The sequence below is a fragment of the Mangifera indica genome, unplaced genomic scaffold (assembly GCF_011075055.1).
Source record: "Mangifera indica cultivar Alphonso unplaced genomic scaffold, CATAS_Mindica_2.1 Un_0070, whole genome shotgun sequence".
Lineage (NCBI taxonomy): Eukaryota > Viridiplantae > Streptophyta > Magnoliopsida > Sapindales > Anacardiaceae > Mangifera > Mangifera indica.
The window spans coordinates 93,619-113,704 of NW_025401162.1; the positions used below are offsets into that span (position 1 = coordinate 93,619).

Below are 20,086 nucleotides of genomic sequence, written 5' to 3' on the forward strand. Positions count from 1 at the left end.
AAAAGTGGTGATTATAAAACAATAATTTTATAAATTACAATAATTACAAATTTATACAAAACAACACATATACACTATATCAAAATTAATCACTTACAACTCACAAACTCAATACTCACTAACTTAGCACTCACATTGAACCCACACTTCTTATTTTTGCACACACATACATATTTTTCTACACACACAAATGGTTGGACTTCAACCTTTTTAATACTTGTTGAAGTCATTAATGCCACAAAATTAGATTTAATTGAAACATGCTATGGCTTCCAGTTTGATGCCCTTTCTCTAGTTGACACACCCTATCTTGAAGATTATCCAGACCAATTAGCCTCCTTGAATGTAGGTACTAAAAACGCAAAAATCAGGGAAAAAGGTTGTATAACAATTTTAATCCTTGGTAATTTTGGCTTTGAATATAAGATTGCAAGTAAAACCAAATATGTGCATCACATCCTTTAATTTAATGTTAGATGTGATTTGGGCATGTCTAATTTCTTATTCTTCTAATGTTGTACCATTGGGTATTTTAACAAGGGGATAAGAGTAAACATGTCTAGTGAAATCAAATAATTTATCATTACCAACCATGTGCCTAAGGCTCCACTATCAATGATCCAAGGGTTAGTCATGGAAGTGTTTTTACATGCAAAATTGGCTAAGGTCTCATTACCATTGTTTTATTGAGAATCCAACAATGCTACATTTGTTTTATTGTCAGTCACAAATTTGGAATGGTGCACCCTTACAAGTTTGTGTTTTGTTATAGGCTGCAACAACTATATTGTGGTTGTGTCTGTTGTGTATTATTGCTAGCCCTTGTGGGTTGATTATTTAGACTTGCACCATGTCCTTGTTGTTGTCCCCTTGGTTGGCTTGTCCTCTAATTTGGTGGATAGCCTACAATTTCAAAACACTTCTTTTTAAGGTGCCCATTATTTCCACAATGATCACATACCTTTTGATAATTATTTCTACTTTGTTTGGTTAGTCATCTTGAACGATCATTCTTTTCTACAGAGGCTGCACCTTCAAGCATGGGTTGTGGTTGTTGTCTTTGTTTAATTGTTTACTCTTCTTGCAAGACGAAAGAAAATATCTTGCTTACAGTTGGTGTTGGCTCCATGGATAAAATGTTTGATCAAAGACAATCAAAATTACCATCCATTCCTAACAAAAATTGATGTGCCTTTTCTATCTCTTGACGTCATTGATGATCTTTTGCAACATGACAGGTGCAAAGTGGCATAGGATCACACATCTATAATTCCTCCCACAAGGTTTTAAATTTGGTGAAATACTAAATCAATGATTCATTTTCTCCTTGGACCAAATTTGAGAATTTCTTTTGAATTTTGTATAGGCGAGGGGCATTGCTTTGCCTATATCTCTCACAAAACTTATTCCACATATTGTGAGCAGTCTTTTCATATAAAACACTCTCTTAGATTTTTTTTTCTCAAGGAATTTTTGAGCCATGCCTTCACCATCGCTTCATTTTTTTCCATTGTTGAAAATCTCTTGAGGTATCATTTGGTTAAGGCAAACTTCCGTCAATGAAGTACCCTTTCCCTTTGCCTATAAGGTTGTCTCCATCAAACTCTTCCATGTTGCAAAATTGTTATCGTTGTACGGTGTTGGTACAAAGATTAAGACTAGATGATTTGAAGGATAAATAAGGTATGGAGAATCATCTATTTCGTTTGTCATTGTGCTAGCTAAAAACAAGGGCTTCTTTTAGTTTGTGTTTTATATGGAACCTGACTTTGATACCATAAGAAAAAATAATATTACGTAAAACTTTCAATTTGTGTATTCTAATATTGTGAAAGAATATGTACAATCAAACTATCTCTAATAAGAAGAAAAATATACAATAAATATACAATGAGGTAAATAAGCAACTAAATAGAGGTTTTACGGTATGTATAAGGTAATTAGAATATTTGATTGCATTAATCCATATCAATTAGAATATTTGGCCATATCAACCATATCGATTAGAATATTTGACATATCAACCAAACATGCCAACCGTATCGATTAGAATATTTGACATATCAATGCAATATGTCAACCATATATTTAATGCAAAACATGATCAAATTTTATAAAATCTATCATTGTAATGATCACAGTTGGAACTTACTTTCATTTAAGATTCAACGAGGATTTGACGCTTATCCTGTATTCTTTTTAGAGGGTAAACTTTGTAGCTGTCCTTGCAATGCATAAGTTTGAAGTATATAGAATAACCAAAATAAAATTGTCTTATAACAGTGTGTTAATTGCGCAGAAATATGATATTACTGGCTCATTGGCTAGCATATGGTCGTTTAACCGTATTACAGTTAATGTACGGACTGCTACCTTTGGTATCTTCACTCTTCTGGCAATCGATAAGAAGGGATAACATGTCATTACAATCTTGTACTTGAGCTCAATACACAGCCTTCTTAGCCTTTTCACATCCCAAAACATCTCTCTTCCAACTATAGCCTTGGTGGTTTCAAAAAACCAAAGAGCCCTTGCTCTAAATTCACTTGTGCTATCAAATTTGGATTTGAGGATATGGCCGAAATTGTCCATAACAAGGTTAGTTCTTTCTCTCTGTTGTTCTGTTATGCATTTCTTGTTCTGGGTATGTACCAATAACATTTATAAACTAAAGTGAAGGTTTTGATATCAGCCATTCACTCCCTCGCTTCTTCATGGCGGGAGTTTTAATTTAAAAGCAACCATTCAAGCTGGTGGCTTCCTTTCTACTCATTCCTCAGTACGTCTCTTCATTCATTCTATGCTTTTCTTTCCTTATTTCAATTTTTTTTTCTTAACTTTTGTGTCTCATTTAGCTTTTACCTTCTATTATTTGTTTATAAATAGTCTGTTGTGGCTACTGCAACATGTCTTGCTCTTGAAAGGTTGGTGCATTATTCTTGGTTTCTGTTGTTTGAGTAAGGGGTTTCGCAGATTCCTTTTTCTACCTAACTTTCGTTTATGCGGGCCTTCTCATGTATGAAGCCCAGGTATGGTTGTTTTATTATGACATTTTTTATCTTTGTATGGCAGTCAGTGAATTCCAAATATTTGTCAATCTGTCTTGTCTGTTAAAGATGACTTATTTACAAATCGGGGGACTTGAATCAGAATGAATCCCATTTTATTCAGTTTGGCTATTGTAAGTTTTTTCAAGACCAGGCATGTTTCAGAGTTTCATAATGCTCGCATTCATTCTCAAGGGGGATCTGTGGTTTCTCATCCTTCTTTGTAATTTTGGCCAGCATATGTCTCTCCAGTTGCATAAGAACTACGTCAACAATTTATATCATCAACTTAGGACTTTGTAGCTTATCGGACCATGTAATGACTCATTTCTTGAAAATCAGTTTTAAGAATAACCAAACCTTGAGCTTAGAAACTCTTATTGATGAATAGTCTTGAATGCTACTAACAATTAATGCAAGCACAAGCTAGTCATCAGAAGCTCGTTCCTTCGCCAGTATCACTCCCGTTTCATGTGTGTGGGAGAAAATCTTATAGAATATTGTATTCTTTGTGGGTAAAGAAACAATGACTGGTGATATGTGAATCTCAAAAATTGCTTATTGCATAATGAGGTATTGAGCTGAAATTGCAGAATAAAACAAGAGATTTTGCATGGATTTCATGTAAATATTTTGTGAAATTTAAGCCAGAGAATGTCTGTTCTTCATTAAGTGATATATTCTGTGATATTGTATAATTGGGCCCTTACAAACAGATAGCATTCTTTGTAAAGATTATAGGCAGCGAATGCCCGTTCTTCATTTTAGATCTTTTTAAGCCATTTCTGATGGGTGATAGTACATTGTTTGGAGTTTTGCTAGGTAGTTAGATTCTCTCTAGTTTTTTGCTTATGAGTTTATATCAGAATTTCTGTTGAATGCATTTGTCAGTTGTAAGCTACATATAGTTTTCGATTCATGATGTTAATTAACCAGGAGCAGCATGGTAACACAATTATACAATTACCTTCAGAAAGCCAGCTGTTGAGAGATGAAGAGTTCTTTTACAGTTTCTGGCTTGATTGATCATATACCTTTTCACGCTTCTCGAGATGAGTCATTGGCGCCTCCTTCTTCACCCGTTTGTGCTGCAATGCACCTGGTTTTGAATGTTCTGTTCATAAAGAAACATTTGCTTGCTTGTCAGAATCTCAGGACCACCAACCTTCGAAATTAGGTTGGTGGTGTATGCATAATGTGAGACAACGATGATACTAATTTGTTTATTATTTTTTAATACTTGAGTTGAGATGATTAATTTACCCTTATACAAATTGTGTGTGTGTGGAAAGATCCATGACCGATCTAATGTTAACACTTATCTATGGCTTCAGCGAGGATGTTGCATGAATCACAGGTGGCATCTAAATTGAGGAGTCGATTAATATAGGACAGCATAAGATATCATAGAGAAGAAGAAGATGTCAGGGGCGCAAGGAGCACAGCCGCCGGGATCAAAGACGGTAACGGCATACGGGTCAGTGCAAGAGCAAGAGAGCAGGCCAAAGACAGACATCAGGTCAAAGGAAGATGAGGGTGGGATTAAGGTCGATGAACTTCAGGACAAGGTTGAAGACCCTACTGGCAAAGGAGGACCTGTATTTGGTGCTGGAAAAGATGAAAACAAGCAAGACTTGGGTGTCACTGGCACTGGCTAGCTATTTAATTTGTATAAATAAATGTATTACTTAGTCTTTTCTTCTATATCGTTAATAAAATAAGCTGGACTTCCATTTTCATTCTAGCTATAAACAAGTCATATTAATTATGCCCAACATGTTTAAACATGCATTCTCTTGATTTCCATTCAACTTCTGCAACTCTTTTCTCTTTGCTTCTTTTATGTACTGATTCTAGATCTCCATTTCCTAACATTAGACCTTGGGTTTTGGACATGCATGGATAACATTCTTCTATCAACTTTGAAACAAACTTGCCAGCAGCAATTAATAGAAATAAAGGCTTTTTGAGAATTTTGTCTCATGTCTATGCTTCAATGCTTATCTGTGTATAGAAGATTAGAATTGGCTTGGAATTCTTAGAATGAAAAACAAATTGACTATAGGCCAAACCTTGGCAGGGACAAGTAATAAAGGCCAAAAGACTTATTCCCACCCGAGGTATCTCATCCGTCAATTTTTAAAATTTTAAAATCTTACTTATGACTTAAATTATACTAAAAAATTTTATTAGATACAAGGGTAAATTTATTATTTAACAATAATATTAAAAATATATAATTTATTATATTTTTTTTCCAAATTTTAAAAACTAATAACTTCATTCCTACTTAAAAATTTTTAGTTTTAAAAAGTTACAGTCTCTCCTCTTTCTAAACCTAGAGTTTATTTTTATTTACTTCTCTAATCACTATCTTCATTTTCAACAATCTCCTCTTTTCATCCTAAACCATCGTCATCTGTATTTCTTAACCTCTTTAGTAAGGATCTTTGTCATTTAGACGAAAAGTGGCCAAGATCTTCATCTTTTTGAAAATTCTTTGTTTGGACAATGATGCATTTAGATGAATCGTTTAAGCAACGAAAATTCTTATTGGAGAGGTGGAGAAACGAAGATGATGACAGTTTAGGATGAAAAAGGGAAGATCGTTGGAGATAGAGATAGTGATAAGAGAAATAAAGAAACAAAAACTCTTATGTTTAAAGGGAAATATAACTTTAAAACAAAAAAAAAAACTTTATATATGAGTAAAATTATTAGTTTTTAAAATTAAAAAAATATATAATAAATATTATTTTTAATATTATTATTAAAATAATAATTTCATCCTTATATGTAGCTAAAAATTTTAATAAAATTTGTTTCATAAATAACATTTTAAATTTTTAAAAATTAACATAATGAGAGCTTGGATTTACCTCCATCAAACTTTGGGTGGAACAAATCTTTTGGCCTTTAATAAATATAGATGGGCTCAGGTTAAGGGTGCCCTTTTCTGGTTTGACATGTTAGAGTCCTAAGTTAAAAAGCCTTGGACCCAAGTCAAGACTGTACTACAAGCTAAGTATAGCAGTGTACGTACATAGGTATAACTGATCAAAAGTACAAGGCCAAAAAACTTGTTCCCATCAAGATAAGGTGAAATCATTTTAAACACCAATCTAATTCTTACTCTTTTATTTTTAAAATTTTATATATTTATTTATAAATTAATTTTTATTAAAATTTGTAGTTAAAATTACTATTTAATAATAATATTTAAAAAAATAAAAATTTATTTCATTTTATTTATTATTATAAAAAATTAATAATTTTTTTTTAAAAATTAAGTTCGTCATTTTTCCCTTATTTAAGTGTTAATTTTTTCCGACTATTTTCCGACCACGACGGTTGATTTCCCTTCCTCCAGCAATTTTAATAGAATAGTGTGGGTGAGTAAATTATTAGTGAGTGGTGGTTTCGTTTCTGAGTGAGAAGATTGAAGATTAAGTGATGAGGGTATTAGTATCGTAATCTTAACCACGCAGATAAAGGCAGCAGCTTATGTTCTTTTCTTTGATCCCTTAATTCATTCTAGGGTTTGGGTGTGCATAACTAGAGCGACGTGAGTGCAATTTATGGCTAACCAATTGTACGGCTACAACTCAAGTTATGCTTCAGCTGGAGATGGTGGGACACCAACATCCTCTTCCTCTCTTCGTTATCTGGTTGGGTCTTCCGACTCCGATCACTCTAAGTACGCATCTTTCTCCTTTTACAACGATGTATTGAGGTACTCTTCTCAGCAGTCATGGCCTCCTGGTGTTGACCCCACTGATCAGCTCTCTACTCCCATTAAACGAGCTTCGCAAGGTTAAACTCACTTTTCTTTTTTCTCAATTTTCTATTTACCTGCATGTACTCGGACCATGCTCTTTATAACTTATTTTAATTGTAAGTGTTAAGTTGTTCAATTTGATTATAGGATTTTGTAGTTGTAATGTTAGCTGTTAAATTGCTTTTTGTGGAATCATGAGCTTCTTGCTTCTCTGAGGTTGTGATGTGCTTCTAAAACCTAATTTAGATGGGCTGTTTCTTTATGGAAATGTGGGTTCAATAATGTGCTCAAGGACGTTGAAAATAATTCCCTGGTCACCCAAATATCCAGTTTCAAAATTTCTAGTTTAAGAGTCCAATCCATGGGCTTGCTTGGTTATGTAAATGTGAACTGAAAATTTCCTCTAGGCCTTTCACTCGCAAGTGTGGCTTCGTCACTTATATATTGCCGCTTCATCATATTATATTTTGGACATATGGATACTTTTTTATTAATAATTATTACCTGCAAACACATTTCAAGTTCATCCCACTTACCTTTAGAATATGATTTTAAGTATGCTTTTCTGATTAAATGTACTACTATTGGGTAGAGTTTACTCGCTAACTAGTTGTATATGTCATAAATGTCCAGCAAACTTTTCAATGCTTATAGTAATTGCATTCTTATGCGAACACTTTTGTATATGATTGCTATAATATTTATTTCCATCTATCTGTATTTATTTAATTTACCTTTCTACTTAACCATTATTTTATAGATCATACTTATATAGTAACATATAGTGTTTCCTGTATTCTGGTATATAAACTTTTCTACAATGTACTATAGCGCTCTATCATCAGACTCTTTTGGGTGCCCATACCACTCTTGGGCAAAGTGAAGCTTGGTATTCTACCAACTCATTAGCCAAGCGCCCTAGATTCGAGAGTACAAGCCATTTACCTGTGTATCCACAGAGGCCAGGGGAGAAGGATTGTGCCTACTATATGCAAACAAGAACCTGTAAATATGGAGATACCTGCAAGTTTGACCATCCTATTTGGGTTCCTGAAGGTGGAATCCCAGATTGGAAAGAGGTGACAGTTATATTCTTACTACACCAATCAGATAAACGTCATTATGTAATAAAATAGCTATTATGATAGATTGAAGTTTTATATTGATGAGTAAATTTTTCTGTGTGCTTATGTTACTTCACTGTTAAATGCTATCATCAAGTCTATACGTATTTTTGCAATGCTAATTAATTTTTGAAATTTTCCCTTTTCCAATATCTTAGAGAAATTTGCATCGTAATAACTCTTATGCTATAATGTTTATAGGGGGCATATAAATGGGCAAGGTACTCATGTTGATTCTCTGAGTTAAACATCCACTATATCTACTTCATCATGAGCAACTTACATTATTAAAACGTTGGATAATTGGTTACTTGATTATATAGGTTCTGCATATTGCTACAAGTGAGTCCCTTCCTGAGAGACCAGGAGAGCCAGATTGTCCTGTAAGCAGAATTAGAAATTATTTTTCCATGAAAAATTTGTTATGCTGATTGGGGCTCTTCAAATTTTGACCTTTTGGTTTTTGGTTCATTGAACATGTTGCAGTATTTTCTGAAAACTCAAAGATGCAAATTTGGTTTGAAGTGCAAGTTTAATCATCCAAACGAAAATTTGGTTACTTCAGTGGTAATAAATTCAGCAAAATTTTGTCATTAGTTGAGTTGTTGATTTCTTTTTGTCTTTCTAATATTATGATACTTTACTATGCACTTTAGGGTTTTTCTGGAAATGCTGACTTTTTCACCCTACCGGATAGGCCTTCCGAGCCCCCATGTGCTGTAAGATTTTTACTTCTGTGTCTAAAGTGTCAGACTGATAGGTACTTGCGTTATTAATTTGCTCTTCTAATTCACAAACAGTTCTATTTGAAGACTGGAACTTGTAAGTTTGGTGCAACTTGCAAATTTCATCATCCAAAAGATATGCAAATGTCGTCAGCTGGTCAAGAAAATGGTAATAGCAAGCAAAATGAATCAGTAACTAATGGAACCGCTGGAGATCTATATGTGCCTGGGCCTGTTGTTTCGTATACCCCAGCAATTTTACATAACTCCAAAGGACTTCCTATTAGACCGGTACTGTATTAATTAATGAATGACTAGATTGTATTAATTCTATCTGAGTATTATGTTTGTCTGGATTGTAAATATGGTGCTTGTTTTCTTTCTTTTTTTATTTGGGTCTCTGTCCTGTTGTTCTGTTGTGATTTTCATTGTCATGATTGTAATTCAGGATAGTCAGCTTAAAGAAGTTAGTGTCTTTACAGGCAAAGATGGTTGGGACTGACTTTGGCATCAAGTTAAATGATGCTGTGGTTTTGTGATATCCCTTTGATGTTATTAATATTGGTGCTGGTCAAATATCAAATATAGATTCAGAAGAGCTTAGATTTTTTAATTAGTAGTCACTCTAGTTCTTTTTGATGAATTATTTATGAGCTTAATGGTAATTGAGAATTGGAGTACTTATTGATAACTTTATCTTCACTTCTATCAGGGAGAAGTGGATTGTCCATTCTACTTGAAAACTGGGAGGTGAATATATTCCTATGTTTGTCGATTAACTTTGTTTAAAGAAAATAAAATAAACAGGAATGAGAGAAAAAGCTTAAATTTTTTGGTGGTTTGTGAATCAGTTGCAAATATGGTGCCACTTGCCGCTACAATCATCCTGACAGAAATTGTATGTGGATAATTAGATAAATAGTATTAATGTCTTTTTTATGTTGCTTTCTACCCTTAAGCCTCTTAAGTTTCTTGTTAACATTTGCAGCAATCAATCCTGCTGCTGCAGCTGCTGCAATAGGGCATCCTCTTATAACCTCCCCAGCAGCTAGTCTGAACATAGGTGTTGTGAATCCAGCTGCTTCACTATATCAAACTATTGACCCCAGATTGGCTCAGCCAACAGTAAGTGATATCTTTTATTTATTTATTTTTATTTTGTTGGTTCTTCTTATAAAGAACTCATTTGACATTTTACCCAAGTCAACTCTCTTTCATTGGTCCTCTAGAAGTTTATATTTGTTCTTCATATTTTGTCCTGCCATCGCAATATTGATGTTTTGTTTGTGATTATGTTTCTGAAAGCTAGTTGCACTTTCTCCCAAAATTTGCATTGCTATTGTGGTTTCATGCAATTGTAATTGAACACTGATTCTCCATTTTGTAGCTTGCAGTTGGCAATAGTATCTACCCTCAACGCCCAGGACAGACGGAATGTGATGTATGCATTTATCTAATTTAATATCTCCCTAGCTGCAATTTATTTCATTGTTATTTCTGTCATAATTTCTGTTGTTCTTATTATTAGGACTTGGGAATAATTTTAAATATATGTTTGATTAATAATGATATTTTTTCTTTCTCTTGTTTTTGTTATAACGATTGGTCTTTATTTTTTCAAGTCACCGTTTTCTTACAAAATCAACATAACTTTAATTATTTTTACATCTTACTGTATTCTGTTGCATGTAGTACTATATGAAGACAGGGGAATGTAAGTATGGGGAAAGATGCAAGTTTAATCATCCTATTGATCGGACAGCACCAACACTCTCAGCAACAAAGCAATCTTCTCAAGAGAATGTAAAGCTCACTCTTGCTGGATTGCCTAGGCGAGAGGTATGATATATTTTTTTCCCTCCTATAATTCAAGCAAAGAGAATGTCTGGTTTTGTGTCTATGATTCTTGAAGTTATAGTATTCAGTGTGTATGCTATTGTATTTTGGAGCTGAGGCAAATTGAGAAAGGTAGTAGTACTTCAGGCTAAATCGTTTTGGATGTTTAGATTCTTAAGTTCCTTTTTATATATGTCATTTGGATGAACAATTATCACGTTAATGCTCAGCACAATTGGTCAAGAGTGCCAAGGTGGCTATTTATTCTACTCTTAAGATTGTTGGGAAGCTATGGAGTATGAACACAGGAAGATGGCTGTATGATAAAATATTGTCGAGTTCCCTATATGTTTCATCGTCTAAAAGATTGTTTTCCAGTGATGAAAAGCAATTTTCATTTTTGAGTTTATGGAATATACTGATTATTATTTGTAGAATTTTTGTCGTGCTATTTTAAATGACCATAGGATGTATTTGATTTGAGTAGAACATTCTGACAGGGTGCTGTTCATTGTCCATATTATATGAAGACTGGAACTTGCAAGTATGGTGCAACATGTAAGTTTGACCACCCACCACCTGGAGAGGTGATGGCTATGGCAGCGCTGCAAGGAACATCAATTGGGGAAGTGAAGGGGGATGAAAATGAGGCTGAAACTACTCAAAGTCAAGCAGTGAGGTCCTGAACAGGGAGTGGAAGCGAGTGAGGTGCTCCAACAGCCCTGTTTTCTTTTGTTGCTTGTTTTCTCTAATTGTATTTTTAGACCTATTTTCTCCACAAAAACGTTATACAGTGCTCACATGTGAACGTAACACGGGGTTTTGTATAAGTGATTGTATGAGTTAGTATTTTAGTGTAATTTTTGCTTGCTAATGTTTTCAATGTTTCGAAGAAGCTTGTATTTTTTGTTTTGAGATAGGATTCTTTTTTCCCTTTGAAAGTTTGTTTATTGAAAGTAACGGGATTATCAATTCGAAGGAGCTTGTATTTTGGACAATGTTGGGGCAGAGTCTCAGTACTGAAGGAGGCTCGGAGCCTATTTATTATCGAATTTGGCATGTAAAATATTAGTACAGGTGCAAAGTCCAGCACGACAGATCAGTCTTCATCAGATCTGTCTTTATCGAATGTTTTATAATTAAAAAAGGAATGCTGTAGTTTTTTTCAAGTAGAGCTTGCTTTTAACTGGCCGTTTGTAATCATATTTTGATCAAACGTGTCTTCTGGCAAGTAAAGAGCCTCCTTACGTAATTTGGTTCTTTCTTCACAAATGGATTTCTTACTAAGACTAAGCTTGACGTTTTCCATCAGTGAAGTTCCCGATTGTGAATCCTTCTTTCTTTCTTTTTTGGCATTTGAGATCTTCCACTGGATAAAAAGGAATAACATGGAATGTTTGTGCCACTCCAGGACTCACTGGAAGATGAATTTTTAAAAGGAAACGACCAAAGGCTAGTTTTTGATACAGATATAAGCCTTCTAACACTGTTATTATCCAAAGAGAACATGGCAGCTGTATACTGATATTACTTGGTGGAATGTTGTAACAAACTCTTTGATAATCTAGTCATTATGGTAATTAGATGTCATTGGCAGCATAGCTTTGCCGGCATAGCAAATTCTTAATTCATTCTTGCAATTTCTGCATACGGTGCGTTTGATAGATCAATCATACTGTGAATAATTTTCTGTGTAGTGCCATTGTTGAATCAAACACACCATATGTAGGGGTCCAATGTACTCTCCCTTGGTAAGAAGCAGCGCCTTGCTGTTGCACGTCTACTGCTCTCAAATACAAAGCTGGTTCTATAGAATGAATCTACCAGTGCTTTAGATGAAGCCAATTCAATGAGGTATTTTTAAAATTATCTGTGCAATTTGATTAGAAACAATGATGATTAGTGACTTGTTAGTTTTGCCTGCATAACACCATAAAGTACGATAGTTTCTCACTGTGCCACTTGTGCTCCAGCAGGCTCATTGTACCAACAAATTGAAGCAGCAGGCGTAACATATATAAGCATTAGGCATAGCCGCATAGGCAAACCAGAAAGTACGGTAGTTTTTCACTGTGTCACTTGTCAATTGGCATATTGAATCCATCAGTCCAGACTCCATGTATCATCTGTCAAAGAAACAAGTGGTACCATCAATTTTACTGTTTGTAATCTGGCCTTTCTTTGCTGTTCGATTGGAGGAAATGCTCTTTTAACCTTGATAGGATATTACATTCAAAATGGCAATTGTCACAACTCCACCTGCATATTACCCATCTTTACATTTTCTTACTCTTTTTGTTTGTCTAATGAATGCAATACTCCACACTTGAATATGTGGAAAAACCTACCATAATCATCAAATCTAGATATGTGGACAAAATTGGCTGACAAATTGATATAACATTATTTGGATAAGAAAGGCACTTTAACTATTACTACATTATATTACAAGGTAATTTGTAAAGTAGTGTCTTTTCTATTTTAAATTTTATGAGGTCACGTGAATAGCATAGAAGGGCAGAAAATAAAATGGTTTGATTGGTATAGAGTTAGATAAGATGAGATGAAATGATCGACATTACATGACAGCATAGCCAAAGTGTTGAGTATGAAAACACAACTACAAGTCAAAGATAAAAATTGAAAATAAATAAGGGCAAAGGACTATTTCCGATCTAAGTTTTGATGTATTTTTAAAGTTACATCTATGAGATTTGAAAAACCTAAAATTCTATTTATAGGCTAACTATCATAAAATTTTTCTGTTAAAGATATAGATAAAATTGTTATTTTATTAATAATATTAAAAAATATAAATTTATTATATTTTTCTCTAAGTTTTAAAAATTAACAATTTTACCTTTATTTAAAGTTTTCAAATCTTGAAAAGTCATATTTTTCCCCTCAACTTTTGTCTTCACCCTTCTGACTATCATTTTTGACGTTGACGATCTCCTTTTTCCACCTTAAATTGGTGGTCAATATAGGAAAAACAATTTGGAGTAAATCTCTTAGTCAGAGATGAAGAGATCTAACGATGAAGAGATTTCTAGATCTCTTCGTCAAGTCATCAAACATCAAAGAGAAAATCGAGATATCTTTTCTTCAACGATAAAATAAAGAGTTTTAAAGTGGAGAAATCGTTGATGCTAAAGATAGTAATTAAAGGGGGGAAGGAAAAAATCTTAAAGTTTGAAGAGAAAAATATGATTTTTAAAAATTAAAAAACTTTAAATAAAAGTAAAATTATTAGTTTTTAAAATTTATAAGAGAAAATATAATAAATTATATATATATTTTAATATTATTAATAAAATAAAGATTTTATCTTTATTTTTAATAAAAAATTTTAATTTTAATAGATTTATTAATAAAATTTAAAAATTTTTAAATCTTATATACATAACTTTGAGATCGTATAAAAATTTAGGTGAAAAACTAGCCCATATGCAATAAATAAATAAAATGCGTTAAGATGTAACCTAAGTAAGGGATAATATAAAAAAATAATAAAGAGGAAAATCTGTGTAGAGTAGGGCCTGCTGTAATATCATATCATATGACTTGGTGTCTTATTTTATGGACAAACATCTGAATGAATGCCATGTGTCGCTTTCACTTCATTTCTTATTAAAAAATCAACTTTTGTCTGGTGTGAATCAATGACCATTCTTCAAAGTTCGAAGCTTTTATGGGAACTACCAATGAAACCCAAGAAGATTCTCTGAAAGGAAAAAGAAATAGAGAGATTTAAATCTCATAAAAAACCCTAATTTTCTTTGTTATGTTTAAGCTTGAAAATTAATTTGTGTTTTTGACGATGTTTTAATAATAATAGTAAAAAAAAATCTCTTGGGTATCGTTGAAAATATTTATAAAGTGATATAGCGTCAGTCAAAACAGATACAACCGCCGCCCTTGAAAGAAAAACAAAGGAAGCTTTGGCTTTTGGGGTGTGGAATTTTAGTACCATCTTTCTTTTCTCTCTTTCACTTTGCCTTTTTTTGTTTATGATTCACATTTATTCTTTTCTTTTTAGAGGTACTTGAATGAAAGAAAGAACAAACTAGTCTTTTATCTTCTTTGTTCTTAGACGAAGAAAAACCATCTTAAAAATCACAAACACCAGGAAGGGAGAAGAAGCAGAGGGGGATTAAACTTTGTAAGGACCGTCATTGTGAACAAGGTCTTTTTCTCCGTTTAAAACGATTTTTTTCTATAATATCTATGTCTATAAACTCTCTGCTTTTGTTTCTGTTTTTATTATTTCTTTGTTTTCATCATCCCACTCTTCTCTATTTATAATTTACTCAACTCACAACTGCAGGCAGGCACTTACACTTACTTCTCGACTCAACTCACAATACTTTATAATTTTTATAATGAAGTACGTTTTGGTAACTGGTGGTGTTGTTAGTGGACTTGGCAAAGGCGTTACTGCCAGTAGCATCGGTCTTCTTCTTAAAGAATGTGGCCTTCGTGTTACTTCTATCAAAATCGGTATCTTACTGTCCTTTTCATTGTCTTCTATCTAACAAATTTACATTCGTTCAATGCAATTTCCAGTTTGAACTATATGATTATAATAGTGCGGGTAATGGTGCAGATCCTTATTTGAACATGGATGCAGGGACAATGTCCCCTTTTGAGCACGGTGAGGTTTTCGTATTAGATGATGGTGGCGAGGTAAGTTTCTATTTTGTTTTCATTTCCATGTAATTTAAAAAAAAAAAAATTAAACTTTGTATTCTTATGAAGGTGGACCTAGACCTTGGTAATTATGAGCGATTCCTGGATATCAAGTTAACTCGAGACAATAATATAACTACAGGAAAAATATATCAGGTATATTGTTGTTTTCATTGGTTGTATAGCTGTAGTTCTCGTGTTTCAGTCTTTAATTTTAATCTTTCGTAATGAATTTGACAGTCTGTTATTGACAAGGAGAGAAAGGGAGATTATCTGGGAAAAACTGTCCAGGTCTGTTTCAACACTGTGGGTTTGATGGTTGTGTTGTGTGCATGACTTGATAGAATTTTGAAGTGGGAATGAAGGTTTTTTCTTTTTTATTAGTTTTTTTTTCTGCCTATCTTTTGTTTGCTAGGTAGTTCCACACATTACAAATGCTATTCAGGAGTGGATAGAGCGTGTAGCAATAATTCCAGTGGATGGAAAAGAAGGCCCAGCTGATGTTTGTGTCATTGAATTGGGTGGAACCATAGGTACATTTACATCAAAGACATTATTTGTCACGATGAATTGTATCCCTGTTTTCGTTTTGCTTATAAACAATATTTTTTTGATGCAGGGGACATTGAATCCATGCCATTTATAAAGGCACTTGGCCAGTTCTCTTACCGTGTAGGTAAGCTTGAGTCCACATAGCTACTTTACTATTCCATGCAAATGAATTAATTTGCAGACATCTCCTTTAAGTGCAAGATTATCTAACACAGCTGGTGTTTGTTGTAGGTCCTGGCAATTTCTGCTTGATTCATGTCAGCCTTGTCCCTGTTCTCAATGTTGTTGGTGAACAAGTATGTTGAGAAAATTTCTGTACTGTGTATTCAGCATAAACTTAGGTGCTAGATTGTTTCATTGACGTGGAACTGATTGAAGCATTCTTATGCATCATATCAACTTATATCTCAATCATTCATTCTCCCCACTTATTCTTCTTTTGTATTTTCCAATGATAGAAGACAAAGCCCACCCAGCATAGTGTTAAGTTACTTAGAGGACTTGGGTTGACTCCAAATCTTCTGGCTTGTCGAAGTACAAAGGTCTCTCCCTCTTCCTTTCTGATGCCTTAACATCTTTATTTAACTGCATATTTCAGAGGGTGTCTCATGTTTCTGAATTTCTAATTTGTCTTGAACAGGCACTTGACGAGAATGTTAAGGCAAAACTCTCTCAATTCTGCCATGTAGCCGTATGTAACATCAATGCTTCTTATTTATATTTTTTCCCTTTTAGATTCATCAGTTACTTCTTCTAACCAAGATTAGTTGATTGCAGGCGGAAAGCATTGTTACTTTATATGATGTTCCAAACATTTGGCATGTACCATTATTACTGAGAGTAAGTTTCTTAATGTTACATCTGAAGCTATTTTTGGCTATGTACCTCTAAGAAGCAAATGCATCTAACTTTTGATTGTCGTTGCGGGATTCCTTCTTCCCTGATGAATAATAGGATCAAAAGGCACATGAAGCTATCTTGAAAGGATTGAACCTTCTAGGGTTTGTCATGCAAACTATCTTCTTCTTTGTTGTATAATTTCCTTCAAACTCCATCTTCTGTATGATTTCTTCCTTTTTAGTCTCTCATAGTTATGGACAGTTTAACATTGTTGATGCTGCAGCATCTGACCTTTCTTTTTTTACTAGCATATTAAAGTTTTTGTTGTCTGCTGTGTTGCCAGGAAGCCTGATTTGGATGAATGGACTTCCAGGACGAAAGTTTGGGATATGTTGCATGATCCTGTGAGTGTTAAGCCTGCATTAATATTGATATATATGTTTTATGACTGCATCATCCTAAGTAGCATGTTCTTAACTGTTACATATATTACAGGTTAAAATTGTGATGGTTGGGAAGTACACTGGCCTTTCAGATGCTTACCTGTCTGTTTTGAAGGTGAATGCCTTGTCTAGAAACAGTATCCTGTTTAAAACTTGGTGAACATGTTGAGCACATCATGTAATTATGTTATTGATTTGCATTTTTTGGTTTGGAGGTTCCATTCAAACCAACGAATAACCTGGTACTTTGTCCTGTGCACAACTTTAATGAGCTTCCACTTATTGAAACAACTTTGTTTTCATCCTTGCTCATAAGACACATATATGAATCCTCATTGGTTTGAAAATGCACTGCCATCTTCTCCTTTATATTTCTTCTGTGTAGTGAAAGCCCAAGGTCTTATTTGCAAGCTTTAGACTTCCCAGTCCAAAAATTTTTATCTTGTCTCTTTTCTCTCTTTCTTGCACCCTTTGTGTCTATACATGACAATAACGATACAACTCATGATACGTATTGTTTTTCATCTGTATCGTAGGATATTGATAACTATGCTTTAAAATCGGATTACGATGTTTTAAGTTATTATAGGCCTTATTGCATGCTTCCGTTGCTTGCCATCGGAAGCTTGTAGTGGAATGGATTGCAGCTGCTGACCTAGAAGATGCTACTGCAGAAGACGTAAGTATTAATTGTTATTTTCTATGCTATATATGATTTTAGATAGCTATACTGCTATCAACATCTATTTGTTGATTTGTATCCCTATGCAGGCACCCAGTGTTTATAAAGCTGCTTGGGATCTGTTGAAGGTGATTACTTTATGGGATTGATTGTTTCAAAGTATCTTTGAGTTGATGCTTTATTCATTATATATGGTTTATCAAATTGTTTACTTCATTATTCCTCTGAACTTCTTTAATGCAGAGTGCTGATGGCGTGCTAGTTCCTGGAGGGTTTGGTGGTAGAGGAGTCCAAGGGAAAATTCTTGCTGCAAAGTATGCTCGTGAGAACAAAGTGCCATTCCTGGGCATTTGCCTGGGGATGCAAATTGCTGTTATAGAGTTTGCTCGCTCTGTCCTTGGTTTGCACAATGCAAACAGCACAGAGTTTGACCCTAAAACTTCAAATCCTTGTGTCATATTTATGCCAGAGGTAAATAATCCTACATGATTTTTAACAACGTTTCTATTACCCTAGTCTGTTTCATTGTTTTAACTGTGTTCTGTATAGGGTTCAAAAACTCATATGGGAGGAACTATGCGTCTGGGATCAAGGAGGACATATTTTAAGGTTACTGACAGCAATTCTGCAAAATTGTAAGTACTATGACTTTCAGTTCTTGCTAATATCAAACATTACTTATTCTGGCTTATTGATTTTCGATGATTTGGAAATTTATGCAGGTATGGCAATGCAAGATTTGCTGATGAGCGGCATCGACATAGATATGAGGTAATACTTGCCCCATTTGAAGACATGCATGCACAGAGAAATACAGGAGAAGTGCATTGCATTTTGCTCTTAAAATTGCGGGGTTTCTGAAATGTAAAAAATAAAATTTAATAAAAATTCTGTTTTATAGGTCAATCCTGATATGGTATCACAACTTGAAAGTGCTGGTTTATCATTTGTTGGCAGAGATGAAAGCGGAGAGCGAATGGAAGTAAGTTTTGCAAGTATGAAAACTTAAATTGTTACATGATAGAGGGTTCACCATCAACTTTTTGGTATATTTGTGCAGATTGTTGAGCTGCCTAGTCATCCATACTATGTTGGTGTTCAGTTCCATCCTGAATTCAAGTCCAGGCCAGGAAAACCTTCTGCAGTTTTCGTAGGTAGTTAATTTTCTAAAACAATAAAACAATATGTATTCATTTTGAGTATGCAAATAGGTATACACTTGATATATGTCATTATGTAATTGAGTAATTTTAAATTAAAGATAAAATAACATTATATTAAATAATGACACACACATAAATGTATATCCATTTGTATACTTGAAATAGGTACACATAGTATCACTCCTAAAAATTTTCCATTGTCAATTTGTTTGGTCTTATGTTACTCTGTTGTGATGATCAATCCTAGACCATTGACTGAAATTTTAGCGTTTAATCTGTGATGTTGCAGGACTTATAGCAGCAGCATGTGGGCAGTTGGATGCAGTCCTAAAGTACGGCCACGCAAGCAAAGCGATAAATGGACTCAGAAACGGAAAACCTGTGGGGAAAATCCATCAAAATGGAAATGGTATTAAGTCATCAAATGGATCAGTAAATGGTGTATATTGCAATGGTAATGGCGTGCATCACTCACTTCAGTGATTGTGGCCGTGCTCTTCTTGTTATGGTATCAGTTTTTGAGGGGCTTTTTGTGGCCTTCGGTTATACCTGTACAGCAGTTGAGTCTGGGTAGATGTTTTCAGGTTGAAGCTGCTATATTACTGTAAGTGTTCTTTAATTTAACATATGTAAGCTGATTGGATTGACATTTTAAAATGTTTTGTTAAACGTATTTATTAAAGCATTCAATTAAAATGATATGAAGATGCAGCGGAGGCATGAAAATGTGACAGAATCGTTACTAAACTAAAGCTCTTGCATAATTTCCAATTTTCATATAATTTGAAGCAAACGTTGACTACTAAAAACATTAATAGGGCAAAGGACTATTTTTTATTCAAGTTTTAGTTTAATCTTAAAAATACACTAGTGATAGATGAAAAATCTAAACATCCTCTAATTCTTAAATTATCGTTAAATATAAGGATAAAATCATCATTTAATAATAATATTAAAAAATATATAATTTTATTTTATTTTCTTATTTAGATTTTAAAAATTAATATTTAACTCTTATACTTGAATTTTAAAAAGTGATTTTTTTCTCCAAAATCCTTAATTTTTTCTTCACTCCTTTCTCCGATCAAAGGTGATTGACGCGACTAGTTATTGGATGACGCTTGTTGTCCTTTACTAGACAACGAAACGTTGTCCATTCTCTGGACAACGAAGTGTTGCCCAGATTAGGACGACGCTCGTCGTCCAA

General features: G+C 33.8%; 3 protein-coding genes across 7 annotated transcripts; all 3 read left to right on the forward strand.

The window, feature by feature from the left end:
- The first annotated feature begins 4,419 nt into the window (after positions 1 to 4,419).
- Positions 4,420 to 4,705, forward strand: LOC123207295. The gene has a single exon (XM_044624655.1). It carries the CDS (start codon positions 4,469 to 4,471, stop codon positions 4,703 to 4,705), a length of 237 nt encoding a protein of 78 aa, XP_044480590.1. The 5' UTR covers positions 4,420 to 4,468.
- A 1,653-nt stretch (positions 4,706 to 6,358) lies between these two features.
- LOC123207309 (zinc finger CCCH domain-containing protein 37-like) lies at positions 6,359 to 11,585 on the forward strand. Of its 4 annotated transcripts, none has more exons than XR_006500311.1 (12): positions 6,359 to 6,860; positions 7,657 to 7,904; positions 8,273 to 8,332; positions 8,436 to 8,516; positions 8,606 to 8,668; positions 8,750 to 8,965; positions 9,387 to 9,424; positions 9,526 to 9,572; positions 9,663 to 9,799; positions 10,069 to 10,115; positions 10,367 to 10,513; positions 11,011 to 11,585. XR_006500311.1 is itself a non-coding variant. In XM_044624675.1 (12 exons), the coding sequence occupies exons 1-12, from the start codon at positions 6,626 to 6,628 to the stop codon at positions 11,194 to 11,196; spliced, it is 1,482 nt and encodes a 493-aa protein (XP_044480610.1). In that variant the 5' UTR covers positions 6,361 to 6,625; the 3' UTR covers positions 11,197 to 11,585. The 4 variants fall into 4 exon arrangements, 3 of the variants coding, with proteins under 3 accessions (XP_044480610.1, XP_044480609.1, XP_044480611.1); XM_044624675.1 differs by having other exon boundaries at positions 6,361 to 6,860; positions 10,062 to 10,115; positions 11,041 to 11,585; XM_044624674.1 differs by having other exon boundaries at positions 6,365 to 6,860; positions 10,062 to 10,115.
- Positions 11,586 to 14,527: 2,942 nt separating this feature from the next.
- LOC123207297 (CTP synthase-like) lies at positions 14,528 to 19,610 on the forward strand. Of its 2 annotated transcripts, none has more exons than XM_044624656.1 (22): positions 14,528 to 14,696; positions 14,838 to 15,010; positions 15,117 to 15,196; positions 15,269 to 15,355; positions 15,440 to 15,490; positions 15,615 to 15,732; positions 15,819 to 15,875; positions 15,983 to 16,047; positions 16,210 to 16,293; positions 16,392 to 16,442; positions 16,529 to 16,591; positions 16,706 to 16,752; positions 16,935 to 16,995; positions 17,087 to 17,149; positions 17,624 to 17,713; positions 17,806 to 17,844; positions 17,960 to 18,187; positions 18,266 to 18,351; positions 18,439 to 18,487; positions 18,618 to 18,698; positions 18,777 to 18,870; positions 19,169 to 19,610. In XM_044624656.1, the coding sequence occupies exons 2-22, from the start codon at positions 14,893 to 14,895 to the stop codon at positions 19,360 to 19,362; spliced, it is 1,806 nt and encodes a 601-aa protein (XP_044480591.1). In that variant the 5' UTR covers positions 14,528 to 14,696; positions 14,838 to 14,892; the 3' UTR covers positions 19,363 to 19,610. The 2 variants fall into 2 exon arrangements, with proteins under 2 accessions (XP_044480591.1, XP_044480592.1); XM_044624657.1 differs by having other exon boundaries at positions 17,660 to 17,713.
- The last annotated feature ends 476 nt before the right edge of the window (positions 19,611 to 20,086 follow it).